Below are 24,204 nucleotides of genomic sequence, written 5' to 3'. Positions count from 1 at the left end.
CGCCTGTTTGTTAATTAGTTTGGGGGGGGTGAGTTTTTTTATTTAGAAAACTAGATCAGTTTATATAGTGGGTGTGATGGGGCAGTCTAGTGAGGAGAGCAAAGGCAGTGGAAGTCAGGTAACTCGCGTTCTATTCTCTTTTTTCCCCACTGGCTTGCTGTGTGAAAGACCTTGGGAGACCTGCTTAATGGCTCTGAGCCTCAGATTACCACTTTGTATAATTGTGAGTAGTTTGTTTCCATTGGACTTTGAAAAATCATCCTCAGAATTCTAGAAAGTACTATCCCCTCCCGGACTCTAAAAAGACATACTAAGGGATCAGCTCTTCTCTGTTGCTAAAATAGAGATTCCTTCAGTCGCTGTGCAAAAACACTATCATTCTCTTCCCCACATGGATACCTCTATGCGTATCCATTTGCCCATATTGATATAACGAGTATTTTTTCCCTTCTGTTGGACTGAAAGTTACATGACAGATTTGGGGGAGATAAAAAGCTATAGAGCTTGTCCTCTAAGTGGACAAACACTCAATAGTCTACACTATAACTTCCAATTTTGTCCTCAGAAGTTTTGGTCAGCTTAATCTGAGCCAAAATAATGAGCCTACAGCTACTTTATGAAGCAACAGGGATGTTCAGTGGCCAGTGAGGCAGTTCCTAAGGTTTGTTGACTGCTCATGGTTAGAATTTAAATCAGATGGGAGATTTGGATTAGACTATTTAACATTTGTTGTTATCTTTGTGTATTATGGTTCTGTTAAATTGCACTATAAAATTTTTGGAGCAATACCTATTTTCTACAATGGATCACTGCAAGTATTTTAAGAATGCAAACCACCTTTTCCTAAGATTTTTCTAGAAAGTCACCCTTTCTGCATATCAAGATAAATGGAATCAGGCTAAAGCCATAAACCCAGTAACAGAGTGCAAAGCTTTGGTGGAATGATACTCACACCACTGTTATTTTTGGCAATTACATGTCCTGCATTATCACAGTCCCCTAATATTAAAACAAGTTAGCTCGTCTGTGGCTTTCCCATGAGCCTCCAGCAGAAGGCAGAGCATTGTTGTGTTGCTCCAGGAGCACTTCAGGAAGCAGATTGTGACTTTCAGAGTCACAATCCACCTCCCAGGTCCCCAGCTGTGCAGATACTTCCCCTGGAGAAGGCCTATACCTGCTACAACATATTTTCCCCCATTGTGCCAGCATAGCTATGCAAGCCAGTGCATTGTGGGGGCAGAAGCAAAGGCTCTTCCCACTCCCACAGCTGGGTGGAAGCCAATGTAGCAGCCCCATTGAGACAGCTGTCCTTCCCATGACCTGGATAACCAGCGCAAGGAAGCATAAGGTGCTCCTTGCTTCCTTGCCCTGCTGCATAAATCAAGGCACAATCTGGCCTTAGCATCCAGAGGGGAATCAGGTGTATTGACCATTATCAGAGTTACAACAACATTTTGGCTCCATATTTTAATAAAACAAACAAAGAAAGTGGATGTACTTTTGGGGTGATATCTGGAAAATCTAAAGAGACATGAGCTGGAATTGTCAACGCTCAGTGTTACGCCAACCTAATGCATCAATTAGCGAACACAAAAGCACATTCTTGAACCTAATGCTTTCCTTCACACATTTCTTACTGAAATTTCCTTCTACCTCCCTCAATTCCCTTGCAGTTTCAGCTGGATACTGTATTTTCCTTCACTGTCTCATTTAAGTTTGTTTGTATTGCTGTGTGCTATTATATAGCAGTTGGATTTCACCCCAGAAGCAGAAGCATCTTCAGATAGGACTCGTGCCTAAATGACTGCTGTATGGAATGTTAAATTTGAGAGTGCCTTTGGGATGAAAGGCCTAGATAAAGCTAAAACTGATTGTTGGTTGTTTTTTCCCCAGAGGTTTATATTATACGTTAACAAAGGAGATCATGGATTTGACAATGAGGATATGGACATGAAAACAATATTCAGAGCTTTTGGTCCTGATTTCAAAGAGAATTACTTAGCTGAGCCCTTTGACAGTATCCACATTTATCCACTGATGTGTAAACTCCTGGGCATCAATCCACAGCCCAATAATGGATCTCTAGAATTTACACAGAAAATGCTCATTGATACTTCACAGCCAGAGCCAAACATCCTGCTTACTGCAATAATTTTAAGTGCCATAGCAGCAGTGCTTGTGCTAATATTCCTCTCATCGGTGACTTATACTGCCATCCAACGAAAGAAGGGGTAAGTAAAGTTTTCTTTAGGGCTTGGATAGTTACACCAAGGGAAAGCAGTGGAAGGAGGGAGATGGGAATTAGGAGTCTTGGGCTCAGATATTACAATGCTTGGGCCCATGTACATACACAGACAAAAGGAGAAATAAATCTTGGGGCTGACACTGAGTCTGGGACCCTGAATAGGCCATTACACTTTTCACTCAGCATTCCCATCAGTAAAAATGGTTACCAATAGTTACCATACAAGGTACTCAGTATAGTAATGGGCATCATATATCTGAGCACCTTTAGACTCTAGTGCAGCGGTTCTCAAACTGTGAGCCACTCCCCATTTTAATGGGGTCACCAGGACTGACAGACTTTCTGGGGCCTGGGGCTGAAGCTGAAGCCTGAGCCCCACCGCCTGAGGATGAATCCAAAGCCTGAGGACTTCGGCCCTGGGTGGTGGGGCATTGACTTTGGCCCCCTCACCCAGGGTGGTGGGGCTTAGGTGGGCTCAAGCTTTGGTTCCTCCTTGTGGGGGTTGTGTAGTAATTTTTGTTGTCAAACAGGGGTGGGGGGGGGTTGCAGTGCAATGACGTTTTAGAAACCCTGCTCTAGGGTATTCACCCCTGTAAGTTAGGAAAGTATTATCCCCATTTTGCAAATGGCAAACTGAGGCTCACAGCAACCAGGTGACTTGCCCAAGGTCACACAGGAAAGATGTGGGTGGTGAAGCAAAGAATTGAATCCAGGTCTCCAAGTCTCAGGTCAGCACCCTGACCACTGGGCAATCCTTTGTCCTCAAAAAATAGGGAAAGCCCTACAAGCCTACCCTGAGCTCTGAAAGTCCAGTCAGATTTCCCTGCCTTCCCCCCACATCAGCACCAGTAATAAAGAGGATGTCATGAACCTTTATTTATTAGGCGTCAATGACTCTTAAGATGCCTGTGTGAAAGGTGGTACATCAGGGCAGAGCAGCATTATCAACACCCGTGCTTCACACACCTAGATTAGCCAGGTACTCTTGTGCCTGAAGCTCAGGCCTTAACATTTAGCATTGAGTCTCAGAGCCAGGTGCCATGCAGGGGCAGCTCTAGACATTTCGCCGCCCCAAGCACGGCGGCATGCTGCGGGGGGACGCTCTGCCGGTCGCCGGTCCCATGGCTTCGGTGGACCTCCCGCAGGCGTGCCTGCGGAGGGTCCGCTGGTCCCGCAGCTCCACTGAAGCCGCGGGACCAGCAGACCCTCCTCAGGCACACCTGCGGGAGGTCCACTGAAGCTGCGGGACCAGCAGACCCTCCTCAGGCACACCTGCGGGAGGTCCACCGAAGCCGCCTGCTGCCCTCCCGGCGCCCGGCAGAGCGCCCTCCGCGGCATGCCGCCCCAAGCACGCGCTTGGCATGCTGGGGCCTGGAGCCGCCCCTGGTGCCATGCAATAGACCTGACTCTCCGTGTCTTGCACCTTGTAGACCCATTTACACTTATGTGAAGCTGGAACGTAATGCTACTGTTCTGATTCAGTAGCATTTTATACCAACTTCACACAGGTGAAATGGCTACACAAAGTGCAAGACAGTCGAGAATCAGGCTCTACTGTCTTGGGGCTTGTCTACACATTAGGGTAAGTCACCTCCCACCCTCAGGGTTCATAACTGAAGCACACTAATATTTTGTGCACTAATTCATCTGTGTAGCCCCTGCTAGTGCTCTGTAATGCAGTGCTGTTTGAAACAGCACTTTGTTAAGGCACACTAGGGAACCTTTAGTGTGCACCAGCGGGGTCTACAGGGACCAATTAACATGTAATAAGTTATAGAAATTACACCCTTGTAAAGCACATTATGTGACTGTGTAAACAAGCCCCTATTTGTCTCCCCATGAAACAAAGCAGTCTGCCCTCTTTGGGCCTGATTCTCCGCTCTCTCACTCCCAGCAATCAGGAGTAACTCCATTGAGGCCAGAGTTAGAGGTATAAGACCGGAACTTGACTCTTTACGGGTATGAGTTCTACAGCAGCAAATGCAACTGTAATTAAAGGCAACTTTCTAACTGGATATTCACCTTCTGTTCCGATGATTATTTTGCACACGTTCTGGAGGAGTGACAGCAAAATGCATTGTCATAATGAGCTTTCCATAGAACATCGTCTGACACTGAGACCCAGAAAAAAAAAATCCTCCATTTAAAAGTTACCTAATGCAAAAAGGAAACTTCTGTATCCTTTCCCTCTTAAGTTTCCATATTATAACCTTTTTCCTCAAAGCTACTTTATGACAGCAATAATAGTCTATCTTGTTCTAGTTTGATAAGAGACTATGCCATAAATCCCTAAGCTTTCATTACTGATTAATTAATATTTATCTGTGCTGAGGAATGGAATGCAGTGTTGTTGCACTTGAAGAAAGAAAATCAGCAAATATGAGATTTATTTTAGGAGGCACCAAGTTGTTCATTGCAAATCATGTTTTATTCACGCCTTTAAAATATACAAGACACCAAAAATTGCATTTCCACTCTTTGAAATCTCAATAAAACATTGGTTCAATCATTTTCCAGTCATAATTTAGCCATATTTCACACTCACATTGATTATTCTGGATGAAATATATATGTGAGCATTATTACATTCAATGGAAACATTCTAGTAAACAGCATGCATCTATGGAATGCTTCATTATTTAGGATTCTCTCAGCCAGCAATTATGAGGACCATTTTTCTTGTGACAATATAGATGTCAAGAAGTTTTAATTTTGTTTTATATTTCTTTAGTTATTTAAAAGGGGACTGCAATAGCATTAACTATAGTACGGAGGGGTCTGATACAGGGCAAGTAAATAGCAAAAAGTACCCATTTAACTTTATGATGTTGGAGCCTGCTGGAAAGTCACAATACCTGGGTCCACTCAGGCCCACTGAGGTAGAGTTGCCCACACTTCCAAATGGTGTAACAACCTCAAATTTCACAGGTGTTTTCCACATCCAGCTTTGGATTGCAAGACAATTCAGGCTGGATTTTCAGTGTGCTGAATTCTTACACCACCAATCGAAGTCGGTGGGAAATGGAAAGGCTCATAACCTCTGGAAACCAGGCCCTTGAGGGTAAGTCTACACTGCAAACAAAAACCCACAGCACTGAGTCTCAGAGTTCAGGTCAACTGACTGGGGCTCATGGGGCTAAAAATAGCAGCAGAGATGACTGGCCTCAGCTTAGGGCTCAGGTCCTGAAGCCCAGCACAGAGGGGAGGGTCTCAGAGCCCAGGCTCAAGCCTGAGTGGGAACATCTACACTTATTTTTAGCCCTGCAGCCTGAGCCCCGTGAGCCCACATCAATGAAGTCAGGGTCTGAGACTTAATGCCATGAGTTTTTCTTTGCAATGTAGACATATCCGTATCCGTATGGTCTTAAATTTATTTCAGCCTCTGCATGGCAGCATTGTCATTGTGAGTCTGATCCATTGATGATAGTGAGTGTCTTCCCAGACCCTGTGTCTTCATACTGATGTTGGCTCATGCATAATACTGCATCACAAGGTGATGACACAACATCTTGATGGTAACATGCAATTGTCATACAACACTGTTCCATACATTCATAAGTGATCTGGAAAAAAGGGGTGAACGGGGAGCTGACTAAGTTCACAGTCCATACAAAGTTACTCAAGATAGGTAAGTCCAAAGCAGACTGCAAAGAGTTACAAAGGGATCTCACAAAACTGGGTGAGTGGGCAACAGAATACCAGATGGAATTCAATGTTGATAAATGCAAAGTGATGCATATTGAAAACATAATCCCAAGTATACACACAAAATGGTGGGGTCTAAATTAGCTGTTACCACTCAAGAAAAAGATCTAGGAGTCATTGTGGATAGTTCTCTGAAAACATCTGCTCAGTGTGCAGCAGCAGTCAAAAAAGCGAACAGAATGTTAGGAACCATTAGAAAAGGGATAGATAAGACAGAAAATATTATAATGCATCTGTGTAAGTCCATGGTATGCCCACACCTTGAATACTGTGTGCCTTTCTGGTCATGCCATCTCAAAAAAAGATATTAGAATTGAAAAAGCTACAGAGAAGGGCAACAAAAATGATTAGGGGTATGGAACAGATTCCGTAGGAGAAGAAATTAAAAAGCCTGGGACTTTTCAGCTTGGAAAAGAGATGACTAAGGTGGGATATGAGAAAGGTCTATAAAACCATGACAGGTGTAGAAAAAGTGAATAAGGAAGTGGTATTTACTCCTTCTCATAACACAAGAGCCACGAGTCACCCAATGAAATTAATAGGCAGCGGGTTTAAAACAAAAAGAAGTACTTCTTCACACAATGCACAGCAACCTGTGGAACTTGTTGCCAGGGGATGTTGTGAAGCTCAAAACTATAAAGGGGTTTTAAATACGTTCACAGAGGACAGGTCCATCAATGGCTATTAGCCAAGGGATGAAACCCCATGCTCTGGGTGTCTCTAGCCCAGGGATTGGCAACCTTTCAGCAGTGCTGTGCCGAATCTTCATTTATTCACTCTAATTTAAGGTTTCACGTGCCAGTAATACATTAATGTTTCTAGAAGGTCTCTTTCTATAAGTCTATAATATATAACTAAACTATTGTTGTATGTAAAGTAAATAAGGTTTTTAAAATGTTTAAGAAGCTTCATTTAAAATTAAATTAAAATGCAGAGCCCCCCAGACCGGTGGTCAGGACCCGGGCAGTGTGAGTGCCACTGAAAATCAGCTTGCGTGCCGCCTTTGGAACGTGTGCCATAGGTTGCCTACCCCTGCTCTAGCCTCTGTTTGCCAGAAGCCGGGAGTGGATGAAAGGGGATAGATCACTCGATGGATTGCCTGATCTATTCACTCCCTCTGAAGTATTTGGCGCTGACTGCTGTGGGAATACAGGATGCTGGGCTAGATGGACCAGGGGGTCTGACCCAGTACAGCAGTTCTTATTGTCTTGGTTTTATAAGTATTATTCTTGTGCAGCAGCACAAATCCAAACCTACTGGAGTCAAAGATAGAGAGGCTAGGAGATGAAATCTGGACAATTGATATACTTAAGTGTTTTTTCTGGACAGCACACTACCACCAGGAAGACAGATTGTCAAAGCAAGCGCCTCAGTGAGAGGAGCCCATTTCAAAAGCCATGCCGATGGTGTTGTGGGTCAATTAGCTTAGCAGTTGTGGATCACACCCAACCCCTTCATCAGAATGAGATAGCACTTAGCACAATAACAATTTCATGGAAAAAAATTGCAGGAAACACATATAAAATAGATTTAAACAGGAAAGAGAACAGCGACATCTGGTTCCTTTCCTATGCTACCAGCAATCATCTCCTTCTCCACATTTCCAGCATCCTCTTCAGCCATGTTAATCAGTTCCACACATATGGAATGCTAAACTAGACAGCACTACATGTCAGCATTATGTTCCTGATCCAGCACCCACTGCAGTCAACAGAAAGAGTCCCATTGCCTCCCAGGGGGCCATGTCCCTGGTCCTCACAATCCAAACAAAAAGGACCATGCCAAATATTTTGGCTACAAGGGCAACCTGTCTCATCTTTTACTCTTAAACAATCAGCAACAGCACCACAGTAGTGCCATCGGTGTACCCATAAAGTTATGTAAAAAATTAGAGCTGGAACTTTAAATAAATGTTAAATAAAGTTACACTGTGAAAATCCTCCTTCCCTCCACCCTTCCCCCCATGGGGGAAGGATGGGAGCAGGGAAGGTTTAACATCTTCATTGTTTAGAAAAGTGGTCCCCAACCTTTTTGTCTGGCGGGCACCAGACGAAGAACCACTGCGGCGGTGGAGCACCCGCCAAAATGCTGCCGAATTTCGGCAGCATTTCGGCAGCGACGCCTCTCGATGAGGTTGCTTGTCGATGGCAAGCGGCATCATCGAGAGGTGTCCCCGCCGAAATGCCGCTGAAATTCGGCGGCATTTCGGCGGGTGCTCTCCCGGGGTCCAGGACGCAGGCGCATTAAGATGCCCCCGCGGGCGCCATGGCGCCCGTGGGCACCACATTGGGGACCAATGGTTTAGAAAGATCTCAGCTCAAGATAAAACACAACAACAAAAAAAGTGCTTGCAATATATGAGAATATAACTCGTAATATATACTCCTGTTAATGCACATATGCAGGAAGCACTGCTTCTGCTGCCTTCTGTCCTCTACACACCCAGGTTTTTGTGAAATGTAAACTGAAATTTACTCTTAACCAGTTCAGTGACATGCAGAATTTTTTTTTTTAAACATCAAGTTCAGGTAACAATTCACCTCAGAATAAGTCTGTTGTAAAAGTTGAACCTGACATATTGCTATGTGTATTGCAGTAACACTGATGCCTACAAAAAGTAACAAGATAGAGAAATCTAAAATAATGAGCAGTATAGAAAAGAGAGATTGGGAGACCCTGTTGACCTTTTCCTATAATATTAGAACAAGGGAATGGCTTATGAAATTTAGAACAGCACCAGAATTAAAACAGATGAAAAGAAATACCATTTTTACCTATGCATAAAATAACCCGTGGAACTCACTGCTGTGAGATACCATTAAAGTTACATACTTTGCAGGATTCAAAAGAATATTATTCACACAAATGTCTAATAAGACATCTTCAGGGAATAACCACCTAGAATTAGGGAGAAATTTCCCTATGGACAGATTATTCCATACTTGTTCCTTAAAAGGGGCCTTGCATCTTTCTCTGAAGTATCTTCTACTGGCCATTCTCAAAGAAAACCACTGAGCTAGATAGGGTGTCTCTTTGAGCCAATAGGCCTATTCCTACTTTCCTGCATTTGAAAGTTGGACTGTGCACGTATAGGAAACATCTCAATTCATTTTTTCTGTGCTTAAGGTATTGAGCTCAAAATGTTTGGATGAAGGAAACCCATTCTCAGTTACGTGTAATATACAAAAGATATATATATCTTGCATATATGTCATCTATAACTTGAAATAAATAGGTTCCCCTCCACACACACAGAAAGCATTTTCAGTTTCTAATTAACAGTAACGTACCAGATGTTTTGTTAGCTATATCATCTGTCTCTGGGTACAAGACTCTAGAAATGGCTTGAGCAATCTGTTATAAGCAGCAATGATCTGTAAGAACACTGGTGAAATGTGCTCACTCAAAATGCAGTTGCCAAGGCTTCTTTTTTAGTCTGAGCATATGTTTTCCTCTGGTTTTGTCGAGTGTGAAATGTGAAACCACCAGACTCCTCAGAAACATTTTACCTACTGTGAGATTCTAAACCTCCAAAATGAACATAATTTAGTCACCTGTGATAGCTGTAGTCATGGTGAGAGCAGTGCTTTAACTAGATTAGAAGTAAAGGGTAAGTTTTTTACATTCATGGAAGCGACCCAGGATGACAGGATGAACAGCCACATAAGCTGGTTCTAGGTATTAGTAATAGTTGACATCACAACATCTGCTATTCATACTTGCTGAGAATAGGAAAGATATGACCCTTTTTTGGTGCAAGTGGAAAAGTGCCCAGATTAGTAAAGGGCCACTTATTGAGATTTGTTTGTATGATGTGTAATTATGCGTCTCATTTTCTGCATGCCACACCTTTACCTTTCTAAGAACAATCCCTGTGTGGAGATTTCAGCTGACATATTGTCCTCAGAGTTGCTGCAGACTGTAATGGATGAGATGCGCACACACACACACACACACAACTCTCTTATGGAGACTTAGATTGAAGAGAGAACAGAAGTAAAAATAGGTCATTATAGACAGAGGCAAAGCCTAAATGGTTTCCACTGAAATTAATGAGAATTGTTGGATGTCTAAATCTCCTTAGTTTGCTTTGAAAGTCTCAGTCTGGAGGTATGCATTTTATGGCCTATGAAAACTTAACACCACTGTGTATACCTCTATTACAGGGGTGGGCAAACTTTTTTGCTTGAGGGCCACATCGGGGTTCCGAAACTGTATGGAGGGCCGGATAGGGAAGGCTGTGCCTCCCCAAACAGTGAAGCCCCCACCCCCCTCTACTTCCCACCCCCTGACTGCCCCCCTCAGAATTCCAGACCCACCCAACCCCCCACACTCCTTGTCCCCTGACTGTGCCCTCCTGGGACCCCCTTCCCCTAACTGCCCCCCGGAACTCCCCCGCCCAGGTTCCCTGTCCCCATGCCCGAACCTCCACCTCATCCAACTGCCTCCTGATCCCTGTCCCCTGACTGCCCCCCAGGATACCCTGCCCCTTATCCAACCCCCCCACTCCCCGCCCACTTACCATGCCACTCAGAGCACCAGGACTGGCAGTAGCACCGCCCGGCCAGAGCCAGACATGCCGCCGCACAGTCTAGAGCACCGGGGCAGGCCAGCGGCTCTCACAGCCATGCTGCCCGGGAGGAGCTCGCAGCCCTGCTGCCCAGAGTGCTGGCAGTATGGTGAGCAGAGGCTGTAGGGGAAGGGGGACAGCAGGAGAAGGGCCAGGGGCTAACCTCCCAAGCCAGGAGCTCAAGTGCCAGGCAGAACAGTCCCACAGGCCAGATGTGGCCTGCGGGCCATAGTTTGCCCACCTCTGCTCTATTACATATTAGCTCCAGGTGACAGCAGTGGGAGATCTGTAAGTAGGAGTATATCATATGCAACACAGACCCGTGGTACAGCTTAGAGAGGAGAATTTTGCCCCAAATGTTTTTTGCAGTATTTATTGTAACAATGAAAAAAAGCTTCCAATCCATTTAACAAGTATTTTCTCACCCCACCTACAGGCTAAAGAAGGATCATCGCAAAGTGATGAAGAACCCACCTTCATCATCAACAATGTTGTGAACCATTTTCATTTTGAGAGAAGACACATAGTATTTGAAAAAACAAGTCTCCATCTTGTTCTTTCTGGTTCTATTTGCTGCATGTCTGCTACCAGAAACTGGCAGAAAGCTAGATTAAATGATCATTTTACATGTTTTGTTTTTTTAAAACTTTTGGCTAGATACATTACAATACAGGTCCTAAAAAAAAAACCCTTGGTCTCAAAACAGCGAGGATAGTAACATAGTATCATTTCACAAACAAGAGAGCATCAGCATGTGCAACAAAAAGCTGTACAATGAAAGTGTGTGTGTATGTTGCCACTTTTGTTACAAGGCTTGTCCCCCACTCTGGACAGTCCATTGGGAGTGGCCCCAAACGCTGGATCCCATATGCTCCTAAACTAACCAGTTCTGGGCAGAGTCAGGTCATTGTTCTTAGCTCTGGGTTTCTAAGGCACACTCCGAGGTGCTGATCTCATGTCTGCCACCCTTCCTTAGGACGTGGGGCTCCGCAGACATCTTAAACTCCAGAATTAGTGCCTTAGCCCTCTCAAGCCCCCTTATTTGCTTATTTATATTCCCTCAGTGCTTCACTGTGCTGTGGAAAATCTCAGCTACTGTCCTTTCACGGACAACATGGCACGCAAATAAGGAATACAGGCTTAGCAAAGGAACTCCTTAACTAGTCACTTTTACTCTTGAAAGCACTAGAGAGTTACAGATCTTTGAAAAACAAAATCCTGAATACCCCTAGTTAGTATGATCTTGTGAATCCTGTATTTGGTCTGCATCCTTAGACTAGACAGCCCTTTTTGCCTTCTCTCTCCTTTTTCCTCCCAAAAGATATCTGCAAATTAAGCATGAACTAAAGCTACATAATGGCCACAATTTCAGGCCTTGGCTTAGCTGTTTTGGACAATGTTCAGACATTCCATGCACCAGTTTTACATTTGCCGTCGACACGCAGTATACTCTGTTGCAAGGTTACATTGGTCATTTTCACCTAGCAGCATTTTGACTGTTTCCGTTCTAAGGACAACTAATGAGATGGTCAATTGACCACAAGTGGTTGGCTTCAATATTAACACCCTCATGACATGAATGTATCAACCCCAGAAGGCCACTGGACCATTTATCCTCTCTCTCTCCTCCAAGTTTGCCAACAGGTTTATTAGAGTACCTAGATTCAATTGGGTGTTCTCTATTTATCTAAACATCACTGCTGAAATGTTTATAGCTGTACAATATAAATTTGAACAAAAACATTCAACAGCCCTACAGTCATGCCTCCTTGGGCTACCATCCCATTATGTGTCATAAAACAAGCAATGCTGGGTTTGATAAACACTCTGAGGCCTCTCCAAAAAAAAATCCAGGGTTATACAGGAAGGTGTGATGGTGAGTCAGTAATTTTTGCTGAACTAAATACTTCAGCCATATTACAGTCACTGTGTAGTATGAGGTGCCATCTTTCAGTTTTGATGTCAACCCACTGATATCCCAGGGCATTTTGTAGCCATACCAAAAGGTAATATGCTGAACAAATTTCAACTGAGTTATTACATCTTGTCTACTAAAGTTCCCTCTGCAAATTTTCTTCTTCACTTCCTGTCCTACACTAGCATGCAGTGTTGCTGTGTATTGTTTAAACTATACTCATATTTTACCTCAGAAGTGGGTACATTTGAATCACTAATGAGGGGACTGGTTATCTATTAACAGTGTCACTCTTAGTACTAGCCACATGAAGGGTGCTAAAAACAGGAGCCTGTGAAAGTGCCTAGCATAAAGATCTGTTTCTCTGAAATAGATCTCAAATACTTCACTTGGAATCTTTTTTCTATGCACAGAGAATCTTTCACTGCCTGTGTGCCAAACAGGTCCTATGGCATTCAAGTAGGAGATTCCAGGTGCTACTTCTTGTTATTTTTTTTAAAGAATATCATTGTAACAGAATGTACCATTCACTCACTCAGATTCTCTACAAGTTCTTTTCTCAAGAAAGGAAACAAAGCTGACAAAAACCTGCTCCAAGAGAGACAGGAAACTGCATTAGAAAGATGGCAGGTATTCACAAGGCACAGGTAAGGGGTGTCCCAGTGTCTTGTGTGATGGAAGACAGGAGGTGGTAAAGAACAGGACAATTTCCATCATCATCCAGAGCGCAATGTATAGTGCTCAGATGAGTTTTATATATGAAAAAAGTGACTTTAAACAGCAAGTATAAGTGAATAATACAACTGATAGAACATTACGGTAAACATAGATAGTATATGTGTAGATGGATGAAGACAAGTCTTTGACTAGCCTCATGCAAGTATTCTGGGTCTCTACAGCTGCTCCAGAACTAAACCAGATTGACAGCTCAATGAGTTGACATATATAAACAGACCCAAATTTAAGTTTTTTGTCCTTTCCTTTAAGGCCCTTCAGAACTCTGTCCCTCCATACTTATCATTTTATCCCTATGCACATCACCCCTGCCCATTGCTGCTCTGCTTCACCAGCGATGCCCCCTTGAATGCCCATTTGTCTGCTTCTCCCACAATACTTCAGCACATTCGTTCATGCTGCCTCCTCTCTGAGGCAATCCCCATGGCCACTACTCTCTCCTCCTTTAAATCCTTTCTCAAGACCAACTTCTGCTGGGATGCTAACGAGAACTCAGCTAGGTGTGACAGGGAGGTTGAGTAGCACAGCAGCAAACAGAATGCTGTTATATAAGAAAACACCTATTGAATTAACCACACAATCAGGTTGCACACTTTGGCTTTGTACATACTATCAGTAGGGCCTTACCAAATTCACAGCCGTGAAAAACACGTCATGGACCATGAAATCTGATCTCTCCCTGTGAAATCTGGTCTTTTGTGTACTTTTACCCTATATTATACAGATTTCACAGGGGAGACCAGCATTTCCCCAAACTGGGGGTCCTAACCCAAAAAGAGGAGGTGGAGGAGTCACAAGGTTATTGTAGGGGGGGTCACAGTATTGCCACCCTTACTTCTGTGTTGCCTTCAGAGCTGGGTGGTCAGAGAGTGGTGGCTGCTGGCCAGGCGCCCAGCTCTGAAGGCAGCACTGTTGCCAACAGTCATGCAGAAGTAACAATGGCATGGTGTGGTATTGCCATCCTTACTTTTGTGCTGCTGCCTTCAGAACTGGGTGCCAGGCCAGCAGCCACCACTCTCTGGCAGCAGGGCGCCCAGAGGATTCAGGGATTAATTCAAACTGGAACAGGTTCAGAGATGGGCTACTAGGATGATCCGAGGAATGGAAAACCTATCTTATTGAAAGGAGACTCAAAGAGCTTGGCTTGTTTAGCCTAACCAAAAGAAGGTTGAGGGGAGATACAATTGCTCTTTATAAATATATCAGAGGGATTAATATCAGAGAGGGAGAGGAATTATTTAAGCTTAGTACCAATGTGGACACAAGAACAAATGAATATAAACTGGACACTGGGAAGTTTAGACTTGAAATTAGATGAAAGTTTCTAACCATTAGAGGAGTGAAGTTCTGGAACAGCCTTCCAAGGGGAGTAGTGTGAGCAAAAGACATATCTGGCTTTAAGACTAAGCTTGATAAGTTTATGGAGGGGATGGTATGATGGGATAGCCTAATTTTGGCAATTAATTTAGCAATTAATCATTGGTTATCAGCAGGTAAGTATGCCCAGTGGTCTGTGATGGGATGTTAGATGGGTTGGGATCTGAGTTACTACAGAGAATTCTTTCCTGGGTGCTGGCTGGTGAGTCTTGCCCACATGCTCAGGGTTTAACTCAGGGGTCTCAAACATGCGGCCCGCGGAGCTCTTCCCTGCGGCCCGCGGAGCTCCCCAGGGCCGCCCAGAGGGGGGGGCAAAGGGGGCAATTTGCCCCGGGCTCCGCAGGGGCCCCCAAGAGAAAAGCGGAGGCTCCCGCCTCCGCCCCTCTCCTGGAGCCTCGGCGCATAGAGCGCCGAGTCTCCGTCCGAGCGCCTGAGCCCCGCCCCGATCCGAGCCGTGTGGGGAGGGGGTGGGGCTGGGAGCTCTGGGCTGAGTGCTGCGCTCGGCGTGGAGCTCCCAGCCCCGCCCCCTCACCACGCGGCTCTGAGCGGGACGAAGCTCAGGCCTCGCCAGAGACGCGCTCGGGTAAGGGGGGGGGGGAAGCGGGAGCCACCGGGGCCGGGCCGGGGCCTGGGTGGGAAGCGGGACCCGCCGGGGCCGGGGCCGGGCCCTGGGGAAGGAAGCGAGACCCGCCGGGCGGGAAGCGAGACCCGCCGGGCCGAGCCGGTGGGGAAGGGAAGCGAGACCCGCGGGCGGGCCGGGCCGGGCCGGGAAGGGAAGCGAGACCCACCGGGCCGGGCCGGGGTGGGGAAGGAAGTGAGACCCGCCGGGCCGGGCCGGGGTGGGGAGGGAAGCTGGACCGGCCGGGGCCGGGGTGGGAAGCGGGACCGGCCGGGGTGTGGAAAAGAGGGACCTGCCGCCGCCGAAGCGCAGCCCGGTCTTCGGCGATGGGGGGCCCCTTCTGTTCCGGGACCCGCCACCAAGCCACCAAACAGCTGTTGGTGGCGCTTAGCACTTTCCAGGAGGGAGAGGGGAGGAGCGGGGAGCCACGCGCTTAGGGGAGGAGGTGGAGAAGAGACAGGGCAGGGGCGGGGCCTCATGGAAGGGGTGGATTGGGGGTGGGGCCAGGGGCAGCAAGGGGGCGTGTCAGTGATGCAGCCCTCGGGCCAATGCACTAGTCCTCATGCGGCCCTCGGGGTCATTTGAGTTTGAGACCCCTGGTTTAACTGATCGCCATATTTGGGGTCGGGAAGGAATTTTCCTCCAGTGCAGATTGGCAGAGGCCCTGGAGGTTTTTCGCTTTCTCTGCAGCATGGGGCACGGGGTCACTTGCTGGAGGATTTCTCTGCAGCTTGAGGTCTTCAAACCACAATTTGAGGACTTCAATAACTCAGACATAGGTTAGGGGTTTGTTATTTAAGTGGATGGGTGAGATTCTGTGGCCTGCATTGTGCAGGAGGTCAGACTAGATGATCATAATGGTCCCTTCTGACCTTAAAGTCTATGAATATGGGATAGGATTCCCAGCTTGGGCAGACATACCTGCGCTAACTCTCACCAACCTAGCACATTAAAAATGATTGTGTTGGGCAGCAAAGAGCAGTCACACAGGTTAGCCATGCCAAGTAAAACCAACCTGAATTCTGCAGGTACATACTTAGTGCAGCTAGCCTATGCCACCGCTGCTTATGCTACCGCAGCTACACTGCTATTTTCATTGAGCTAGCGCCATCATGTCTACGTGAGCTGGGAACAGTGAAGACGCAGCCTCGGACAGCTTATGTAACTGCCACAGTCACTTACTGACCAGTGCATGTCCTCATGGCCAGGCATGACAGCAGCCCCATCTCAATTAGCCACACCAGACAGTTGCTTGGCCTGTAAACCTCTTTACACAACTCCAGCTCTCTGGCCAGGTAATTTACTACTACTCCAGAAGGGATAAGAGTACAAAGTCCCAAAGGCTAATGGGCCTGCATTAGGTCACTAGGCCCAGCCCAGGCTCTATATTCCTTGCCCACTCTTCCTCAGGGAGGCTTTCCTATCCCCTCAGCTGGGGGATGGTGGGGAACCCAGACCTGCCCACTGCTCTGGGTTCCAGCCCAGGGACCCTGCATTTAAGCAGCTAGAACCTGCTTCTTACAATCCCTTGCTGCTTCTCTGTACTGCTTCCTACCTCTCTCTCTCCACAGGCAGCTTTCACTGAACTCTATCCTCCAGTCTTCACTCAGTGGAAGTCTAATTCCTGACACAGCTTCTCCCCAGTCTGCTGCTGGGCAGCCTCCTCTTGGTAGCTCTCAATCTCTCTAACAACTACTCAGTATGTCCTATCTGCAGCTTTCTTATCCCAGCAATTAGCAACAGCTGAGGCGGCAGCTAGCCTAGCTCTTAAACCTTTAGTAGCTGTGGTACACCTCATCACAGAAACCATATGATCTCATCACTGTTACCCTCATCCTTCCTCTCCACCTTCACTCTATTGCTTGTTACACCTACCTATGACCTGTTTCCAATTAGATTGCAAGCTCTTTGGGGTATGGACTGTGTCTTCCTATATATTTCTATATATAGAAAAGTTGGGGATTGGTCCTGCTTTGAGCAGGGGGTTGGACTAGATGACCTCCTGAGCTCCCTTCCAACCCTGATATTCTATGACCACTAAGTATCATGAGGCTATGTTCCTGTCTTGGACCTTTGGGAGCTCCCACAATACTAAAATAAAATAAAATAGGAAAACTAATTATAGTCCATCCAATTTATATAACCCTGCCTGAAGTAGAAGCCCCTTTCATAAATGACCAGTCCTCCATTTTGAGACCTGTCTAGAAAAAGACAGCTCTTGATGGAGACAGCAGCAAAGAGCTGATATGTTGTAAAAGGAAAGGAAATAAAAGGATGAACGCAGAGAGGTGAAAGGAGGTGTGTACCGTCTGTTTTGTCTCTGAATAACAACGTTGCCAACTCCTGTGGTTTTACTGTGTCTCCTGATTTTTTTAAAGCCCCAGCTTCTGGGGTCGAGTGATTATGTCAGAATCAGACCTTTCATTTTTAAAGAAGAGTAAGTTTCTTCATGGCTGCAGAGGAAAGTTTGAAAACTTGATCCAAATACAGCCAAAGGCTCAGAAAACAGAAAGCATATGTAACTACGCTTCTCCCAAAAGTTTACTGTTTAAAAAAAAAAACTTCTGATTTTTGAGACCCGGCTTATGATTTTTGAGGCTTGGAGGTGGCAAAACTGATGTTAAAAAGAAAAAGGCAGAAAGGGAAAAAATAAAACTTCCTGGATGTACTCTGAGAGCTGAGGCTTTCCAGCCTCCCTCTCCCAGAGACTTTGCTTTTATTATCTTCTAAACTTTAGTCCTCTCCACTGGCTAGTCAAGAGCAAATTGATGATTACTTAAAAGACTCACTTGTTTGCATTAGAGGGACCCTGAGGTAAGCTTAGAACAGCTCAGTTCTGTAGAGGGAATTAAAAATGCTATGAAATAACAGAAAGCTAATAAAATGCCAGTCACCAATAGCTCCAGTCTAAAAACATCTTTATAAACATAAAATAAAGAGGAAATATCTCTTTTTATTGCAAAGTTAACCCAGCATTGTAAATTCTGGGCCCCACTCCTAAAAATTACATTCTAGAGCAATATTACTTTTATACAGAGAAAAGAGAAACCTACAAAGACCCATCTTTCTACTAAATAACATTGTAAAGCTGAGAGACACATTTGGTACAATGTCAGACTATAAAACAAATTACCAAAAAAAATCTCAAGATCTCCAGAGCAGTACTTGACTATCAGATGATACCCTCTTTCCCCTTCATATGAAAAACTAAAACAAGCAAATTTTTGGTGGGAACAGTCACCAAAGCCAATGAAGTTTTAAATATTAAGCTACATTTTTTAAAAATAAAAAGTAATGGCCAAAAGGGCCTCTGTTATAACCCTGGATAGGAGGAGGTTTTGTGCAAATGGAAATCACTTGGCTGATAGGAATTTGTTCTCAACTCCTTATGCTCCTAGATGGAAGCCAAAAAATTTATTAGTGCTGCATGCGGAATAAAATTGCTACTATCTTTCCATTGGGTAGAAAGAAAAAAATTACATTTCAGCTGTTTCAGAATAAGGAGAACAGATTCCCAGATTCTCATTGGTATTCTTTGGCTGCTTGCCTGAGACAGTTGTCAGACAAGCTGTGTGCTATAGGACAGCGGTTCTCAACCAGGGGTCCAGGGCCCCCTGGGGGGCTGCGAGCAGGGCCATCATGACACTCGTCGTGGGCCAGGTCAGAAAGCTGAAGCCCCACTGCATGGGGCTGAAGCCTGAGGCCTTGAGACCCACCACCCGGGGCTGAAGCCAAAGCCTGAGCAGTTTGGCTTCACCGGGGCCACTGTAGCATGGGGCCCCAGGCAACTGCCCTGCTTGCTACTCCCTAACGCAGGCCCTGGCTTTCATATGCAGAAAACCACTTGTTGTGCCACAGGTGGGCCGTAGAATTTTTATAGCATGTTGGGGGAGGGAGGGCTCAGAAAGAAAAAGATTGAGAACCCCTGCTGTAGGATACTGACTCTTGCCAATGGAAAGGAATGGAAGCCCATGGACCAGGTCTTTCCCTTTTGCAGAACTTAGGACAAAACTCACCACTCAAATCTTCACTGGGACTAGTCACATGAATAAAGCTACATACTTAAACTTGTTTAGGATGGACGGCCAAGCTGTTTGCATGTAGGTTTCATAGTATTATTTGCTCTGTGGTAGTGCCTAGCAGCCTGTCATATACTGGGGCTCATTGTGCTAGGCGCTGTACAAATACAATAAAAAAAGGATCCCTGCCCCCAAATAGCTTACAATCAAGTCAGAGAAGAGACAACTGGTGGAGACAGATTGGGGAGCACAAGTTAAAAATGAGACAATATTGGTTGACATGACAGGCAGCAGTCACAGCACACCAGCTGTCTAACCTTTGTGAAGTTTTTGTTTTAACGAGGGATTTAAAAAATAAAAAACTAAAAATAAAACACTAAACATTAATGAACTGAGCCTAACAGGCAAGTCAGGGGTGGGCAAACTATGGCCTGCGGGCCACATCCAACCCATCAGACCTTTTAATCTGGCCCTTGAGTTCTCACCGGGGAGCAGGTTGGGAGCTTTCCCCGCTCTGGCTCCTGGAAGCAGGGACAGCTAGGGAGTGCCGCATGCTGCCCCCACCCCAAGAACTGGCTCTGCAGCTCCCATTGTCCAGGAACCACAGCCAATGGGAGCTGTGGGGCCGGTGCCTGAGGACAGGGTAGTGCACATAGTGGCGTGGCCCCAGCTCCGTGTGTGAGCCAGAGGGGGGACAGGCTGCTGTTTCCAGAGGCCACTTCAAGTAAGCTCTGCCTGGATTCTGCACCCCTGAGCCTCCCCCATCCCCCAACACCCTGCCCCAGCCCTGATCGCCCTCCAAACCATTTGATCCCAGCCCAGAGTACCCTCCTTCACCCCAAACCCCTCATCCCCAGCCCCACCCCAGAGTCTGCACCCCCAACCAGAGCCTTACCCTCTCATGCGACCCAATCCCCTGCCCCAGCCAAGAGCCCCCTCCCGCCCTCCAAACCCCTCCATCCCAGCCCAGAGCACCCTCCTGCACCCCAAACCCTCATCCTCAGCCCCACCCCAGAGTCTGCATCCCCAGCTGGAGCCCTCATCCCGTGTGCCCCAATCCCCTGCCCAAGCCAACCCTCCATACAATTTCCATACCGAGATGTGGCCCTCCAGCCAAAAAGTTAGCCCACCTCTGTGTAGGTACTATTATCCAAACCTCATCCACCTTCCACTCTAAGTACAAGACATACTTTTTTGACCTTGCCTTTGCTAATATAAACTATGAATGTGTAATATATTTTCAAAAATCCACTAACTAAACACTACACTGCACACACTATTTCCCCCTGGGAAGAAGGTGAGAGATTGAACGGTCCACACATGAACAGATGTTAGTTATACTGCTTAAAGTACTACTGGAAAACATTCAGAGATACTGCTGTGATGAGGGTGTTATAAGAATCTGAACAAAATAGAATCCTCATTTTACAGCTGAGAAAACAGAGGCATGGAGCGATTATGTGACTTGCCTGATGTCACATAGCAAGTCTCTGTCAGAGATAGGAAAGGTAATCAGGGCACCTGACGCACAGGCTTGTTCTTTGGTCACAAGACCACCCTCTCCCTGCATGTCTGCTTGAAATAACTCATATGGAAAGCAGTAAAGAGTCTTGTGGCACCTTATAGACTAACAGACGTTTTGGAGCATGAGCTTTCGTGGGTGAATACCCACTTCGTTGGATGCATGTCCTATGGAAAGGAAAACAAAAATGATGGGAAGGATTTATCGATGATCAAACTGTGAGTGTATTCTTCTGCAGGGCCGCCCAGAGGGGGGGGGCAAGAGGGGCAATTTTCCCCAGGCCCCGAGCCCCACAGGGGCCCCCACCAGAGTTTTTTGGGGCCCCTGGAGCGGGGTCCCTCACTCGCTCCGGGGGGGGCCCGGAAAACTCTTGCGGGGCCGGGCGCAGGAGCTTCTTCTGCTCCCGGTCTTCGCCGGCGGGGGAGTCCTTCTGCTCCGGGTCGGAAGGACTCCCCGCTGGCGAATTACCTCCGAAGACGGAGCGGGACCCGCCGCCGAGTGCAGCCCGGTCTTCGGCGGTAATTCGGCGGCGGGGGGCCCTTCCCTTCCGGGACCCGCCGCCGAAGTGCCCCGAAGACCCGCGGCGGGGGCCCCCCTCCGCCGAATTACCGCCGAAGACAGGGCTGTGCTTCGGCGGCGGGTCCCGCTTCGGAGGTAATTCGGCGGCGGGGGGGCCCGCCGCGGGTCTTTGGGGCACTTCAGCGGCAGGTCCCGGAACGGAAGGGCCCCCCGCCGCCGAAGACCCCGGGCCCCCAGAATCCTCTGGGCGGCCCTGTTCTTCTGTATCGCCTTTTGCCACATTAGCTTTCATTTACTAGCCCACTATTCTTTTTGCTATGGCTACAGATCCACACTTTTTAATATTATTAAGGATATGGAAAATATTATAATTATTTCAGAGAAATAGTAGCTTAGAATAAGCATGAAATGTACATATCTAGGATGATTAAAAGAGCATTAGACTGATTAAAGAACTCAGAAAGACAGATTTTTATTGATATGTATAAGAATGAAAAAAGGAAGGAAACAGGAATAGAACTATTCAGTACCACAAAACAGTTCCATCTTAGACAATGTGAAAATGACTTAGGCTCTGATCCTGCAAACACTGAAGTACATACATAACTTTATGCATGGGCAGGGGCAGAAGGAGGGCTGCAAGAAAAGCAGCGCTGCGCCGCGCCGCCGCCCTTCCGCGGTCCCGTCCCGCCCTCGGTCCGGCTCTCCTCCTCTCCGCGCGCCGGCCGCCCGGCGGGCCGGGCGTCGGGGCGCGGGGCGCGCGCGACCTGCTGCGCAGAGCTGCCAGAGCCAGCGGGCGGGGGGACCGCGGCGCCCGCCGTCATGCATGCCAGGCAGGTCCGTTGCTCTCCCGGTGGACCTGCCGCTGGCATGGCGGCGGGAGCTCAAACCGCCAAATGCCCCCCCGGAACGCCGCCCAAGCGCCTGCTTGGCGCGCTGGGGTCTAGAGCCGCCCCTGTGCATGGGAGTATTCCAATTGACTTCAACAAGACTATTCACATGAATAAATGTATGCACATGCTTAAGTGTTTGCAGGACTGGACTCTTAGGACAAAATTCTGTCAATTACAGATTCTTTTACAGTAACTAAGATAAAAGTTGTAGTTTGAACAATACGGAGACAAGCTGAGCATGGGATGTCATCTGTGAAAAATCCTGTTATCCTGAGGTCGATTCTACGGATGCAATTCTTATTGGATCACTTGAAATTTTCCCTCCAAAGGATATGAGAAACTCCCAAAACTCCTGTCTCCTTTTATTCAAAAACATGCTGAGGGTTGGAAATTCATCCCAACAAGCAATTCTGAGGTGAGACATGACACAGGGCAATGCCTTTGAGCATGTTTATAACACAGATAGCAGTGCTCAGTATAAAAATACTATTCACCTTATTTGGGGACTGGCTATTGTACAGATGATCAGGGTTCAGCAAAGACCAAAGGGGAAGAGAAGGGAAAGGACAGAACCAAGAAGGATGGAGCAAGCAAGAAAGAAAGAACATACCGATGGAGAGAAGTTATCAATGATGGATTACCATCTTAATCCTGTTTGTTTCGTTGTAGAATCTTGCACCTATTGATACAAGAGCCTTCTCTTCTAGTCTCTTACCACCTGGAACAACCTCCCTTTTTCTCTGTCTCACCAATTCCATCTTTTTCAAATACGATCTTTTCCCACTTCTTTCTCCCTTTTGATTTCGTTTTCCTTCTGCTACTCTAAAGCTCTCTTATTGTATATAGCAATACGTAATTCTGTAAATATATCATTTATATTATGGTTGAGCATTTATTTTTGCAAAACAAATCAATAAAAGTTTCAGCCGTTGTTGAATTTCCAACAGGAACAGTTTACATTTAGACCAATAACATCTGTTTGCAACCCAGACACCACAGTGTCCTACTAAGCATACAAAGACAAGAAAACAAAACTGATCAGAAATTGACGTCACGGAATTAAACTGATCAGCCTATTTTCATTGACCAAGCTGAATGTACTAAAAAAAGAAAAAGAAAGCATGAAAATTGAAAACTATGTTTTTAATTCTTTATTTAATCTATGTTCTTGTTTCAGTAATCCATGTTATTTTTAGTAACCCAGGGTGCTATTAATTATACTAATTACTATATTAATTTTGTACCTGAATGTCCCTTGGTTAAGGCCTTATCCCGCAAAGTGCTTCACATGAACTCTTCTCATGAGCAAAGGTCTCTCATGCAGAGCTCCCTGCTAGATCTGGGCCTGAAGTAATAGGGGCAACCACCCAATGAATCGCAGCCATGATTTAACCCCCAGCAACCTTTTCAGAATTTGGTATGGAATATTACCATGGGGTACCATAATGGTTCATCCCCAAATTCATAGCAGAGCTCCTTTTTCTCAGATGTTCCTGGTGTGTTGCAGAATAATTAGACAGCCCTGAATTTAATGTTCTCCAAACCCTCTCTCTCATTAACTTGTGTTAGGTGACAGGTTTGTCTCTCCTGCCTTCAGGACAGGGCATGTCTTCATCACCATTTGAAAAGCACTGGGTAAATACATAGTGCAATAGAAATGTTTAATAATAATAATTTGTTTGGGGAGTAACAATGTAATGACTGTGCCACAATGAGCAACTGAATCTTGAGATGATGTCATCTCATAACGGACTGCTCAGTTGAGATGACAATGTAATGGGCAACATGACGATATGGACATGCACTAGTTTATGACATTGACCCCATTACACAGGGAAGTAGATCGGACAATGGGGACACCATGATGTTGAGAGTCCTATGCACTCAGCTGTGACAGATACTGTTATGTGGAATCCAGATATCGCTCACTGTGTGGAGATATTATGTGAGGACATAAACATTGGCCTGTGATGTAGATACCATGACATGGGATCCCAGAAACAGATAAAGTCATGCAGGAATGCAGGAAGCAGGCCATGATGTGTGACATGGGAACATGGGCTCTGTGCAACGAGGACACAGAGC

At 46.1% G+C, this 24,204-nt stretch overlaps 2 protein-coding genes across 3 annotated transcripts in view; one reads left to right on the top strand and one right to left on the bottom strand.

Annotated features, from left to right (window-relative positions):
- LOC120373447 (ectonucleotide pyrophosphatase/phosphodiesterase family member 7-like) overlaps positions 1-3,730 on the top strand; it is a 44,749-nt gene extending 41,019 nt beyond the window's left edge. The window contains exons 4-5 of the mRNA XM_039491850.1: positions 1,894-2,231; positions 3,676-3,730. Coding sequence (XP_039347784.1) covers positions 1,894-2,231; positions 3,676-3,730 — 393 coding nt within the window. The remainder of the gene's footprint in view (positions 1-1,893; positions 2,232-3,675) is intronic.
- The window catches only part of RBFOX1 (RNA binding fox-1 homolog 1), a 2,636,561-nt gene extending 2,619,720 nt beyond the window's left edge, over positions 1-16,841 (bottom strand). The window contains exon 1 of one of the 2 annotated variants that reach the window (XM_039490574.1): positions 16,722-16,841. The gene's annotated coding sequence lies outside the window, so the exon portion shown is untranslated. The remainder of the gene's footprint in view (positions 1-16,721) is intronic. The other variant, XM_039490577.1, reaches the window with a different exon arrangement.
- Between the last annotated feature and the right edge of the window lie 7,363 nt (positions 16,842-24,204).

Source organism: Mauremys reevesii, linkage group 10 (assembly GCF_016161935.1).
Source record: "Mauremys reevesii isolate NIE-2019 linkage group 10, ASM1616193v1, whole genome shotgun sequence".
NCBI lineage: Eukaryota > Metazoa > Chordata > Testudines > Geoemydidae > Mauremys > Mauremys reevesii.
The sequence above is the reverse complement of the archived record's forward strand: the minus strand, read 5'-3'. Positions and strand labels throughout refer to the sequence as shown.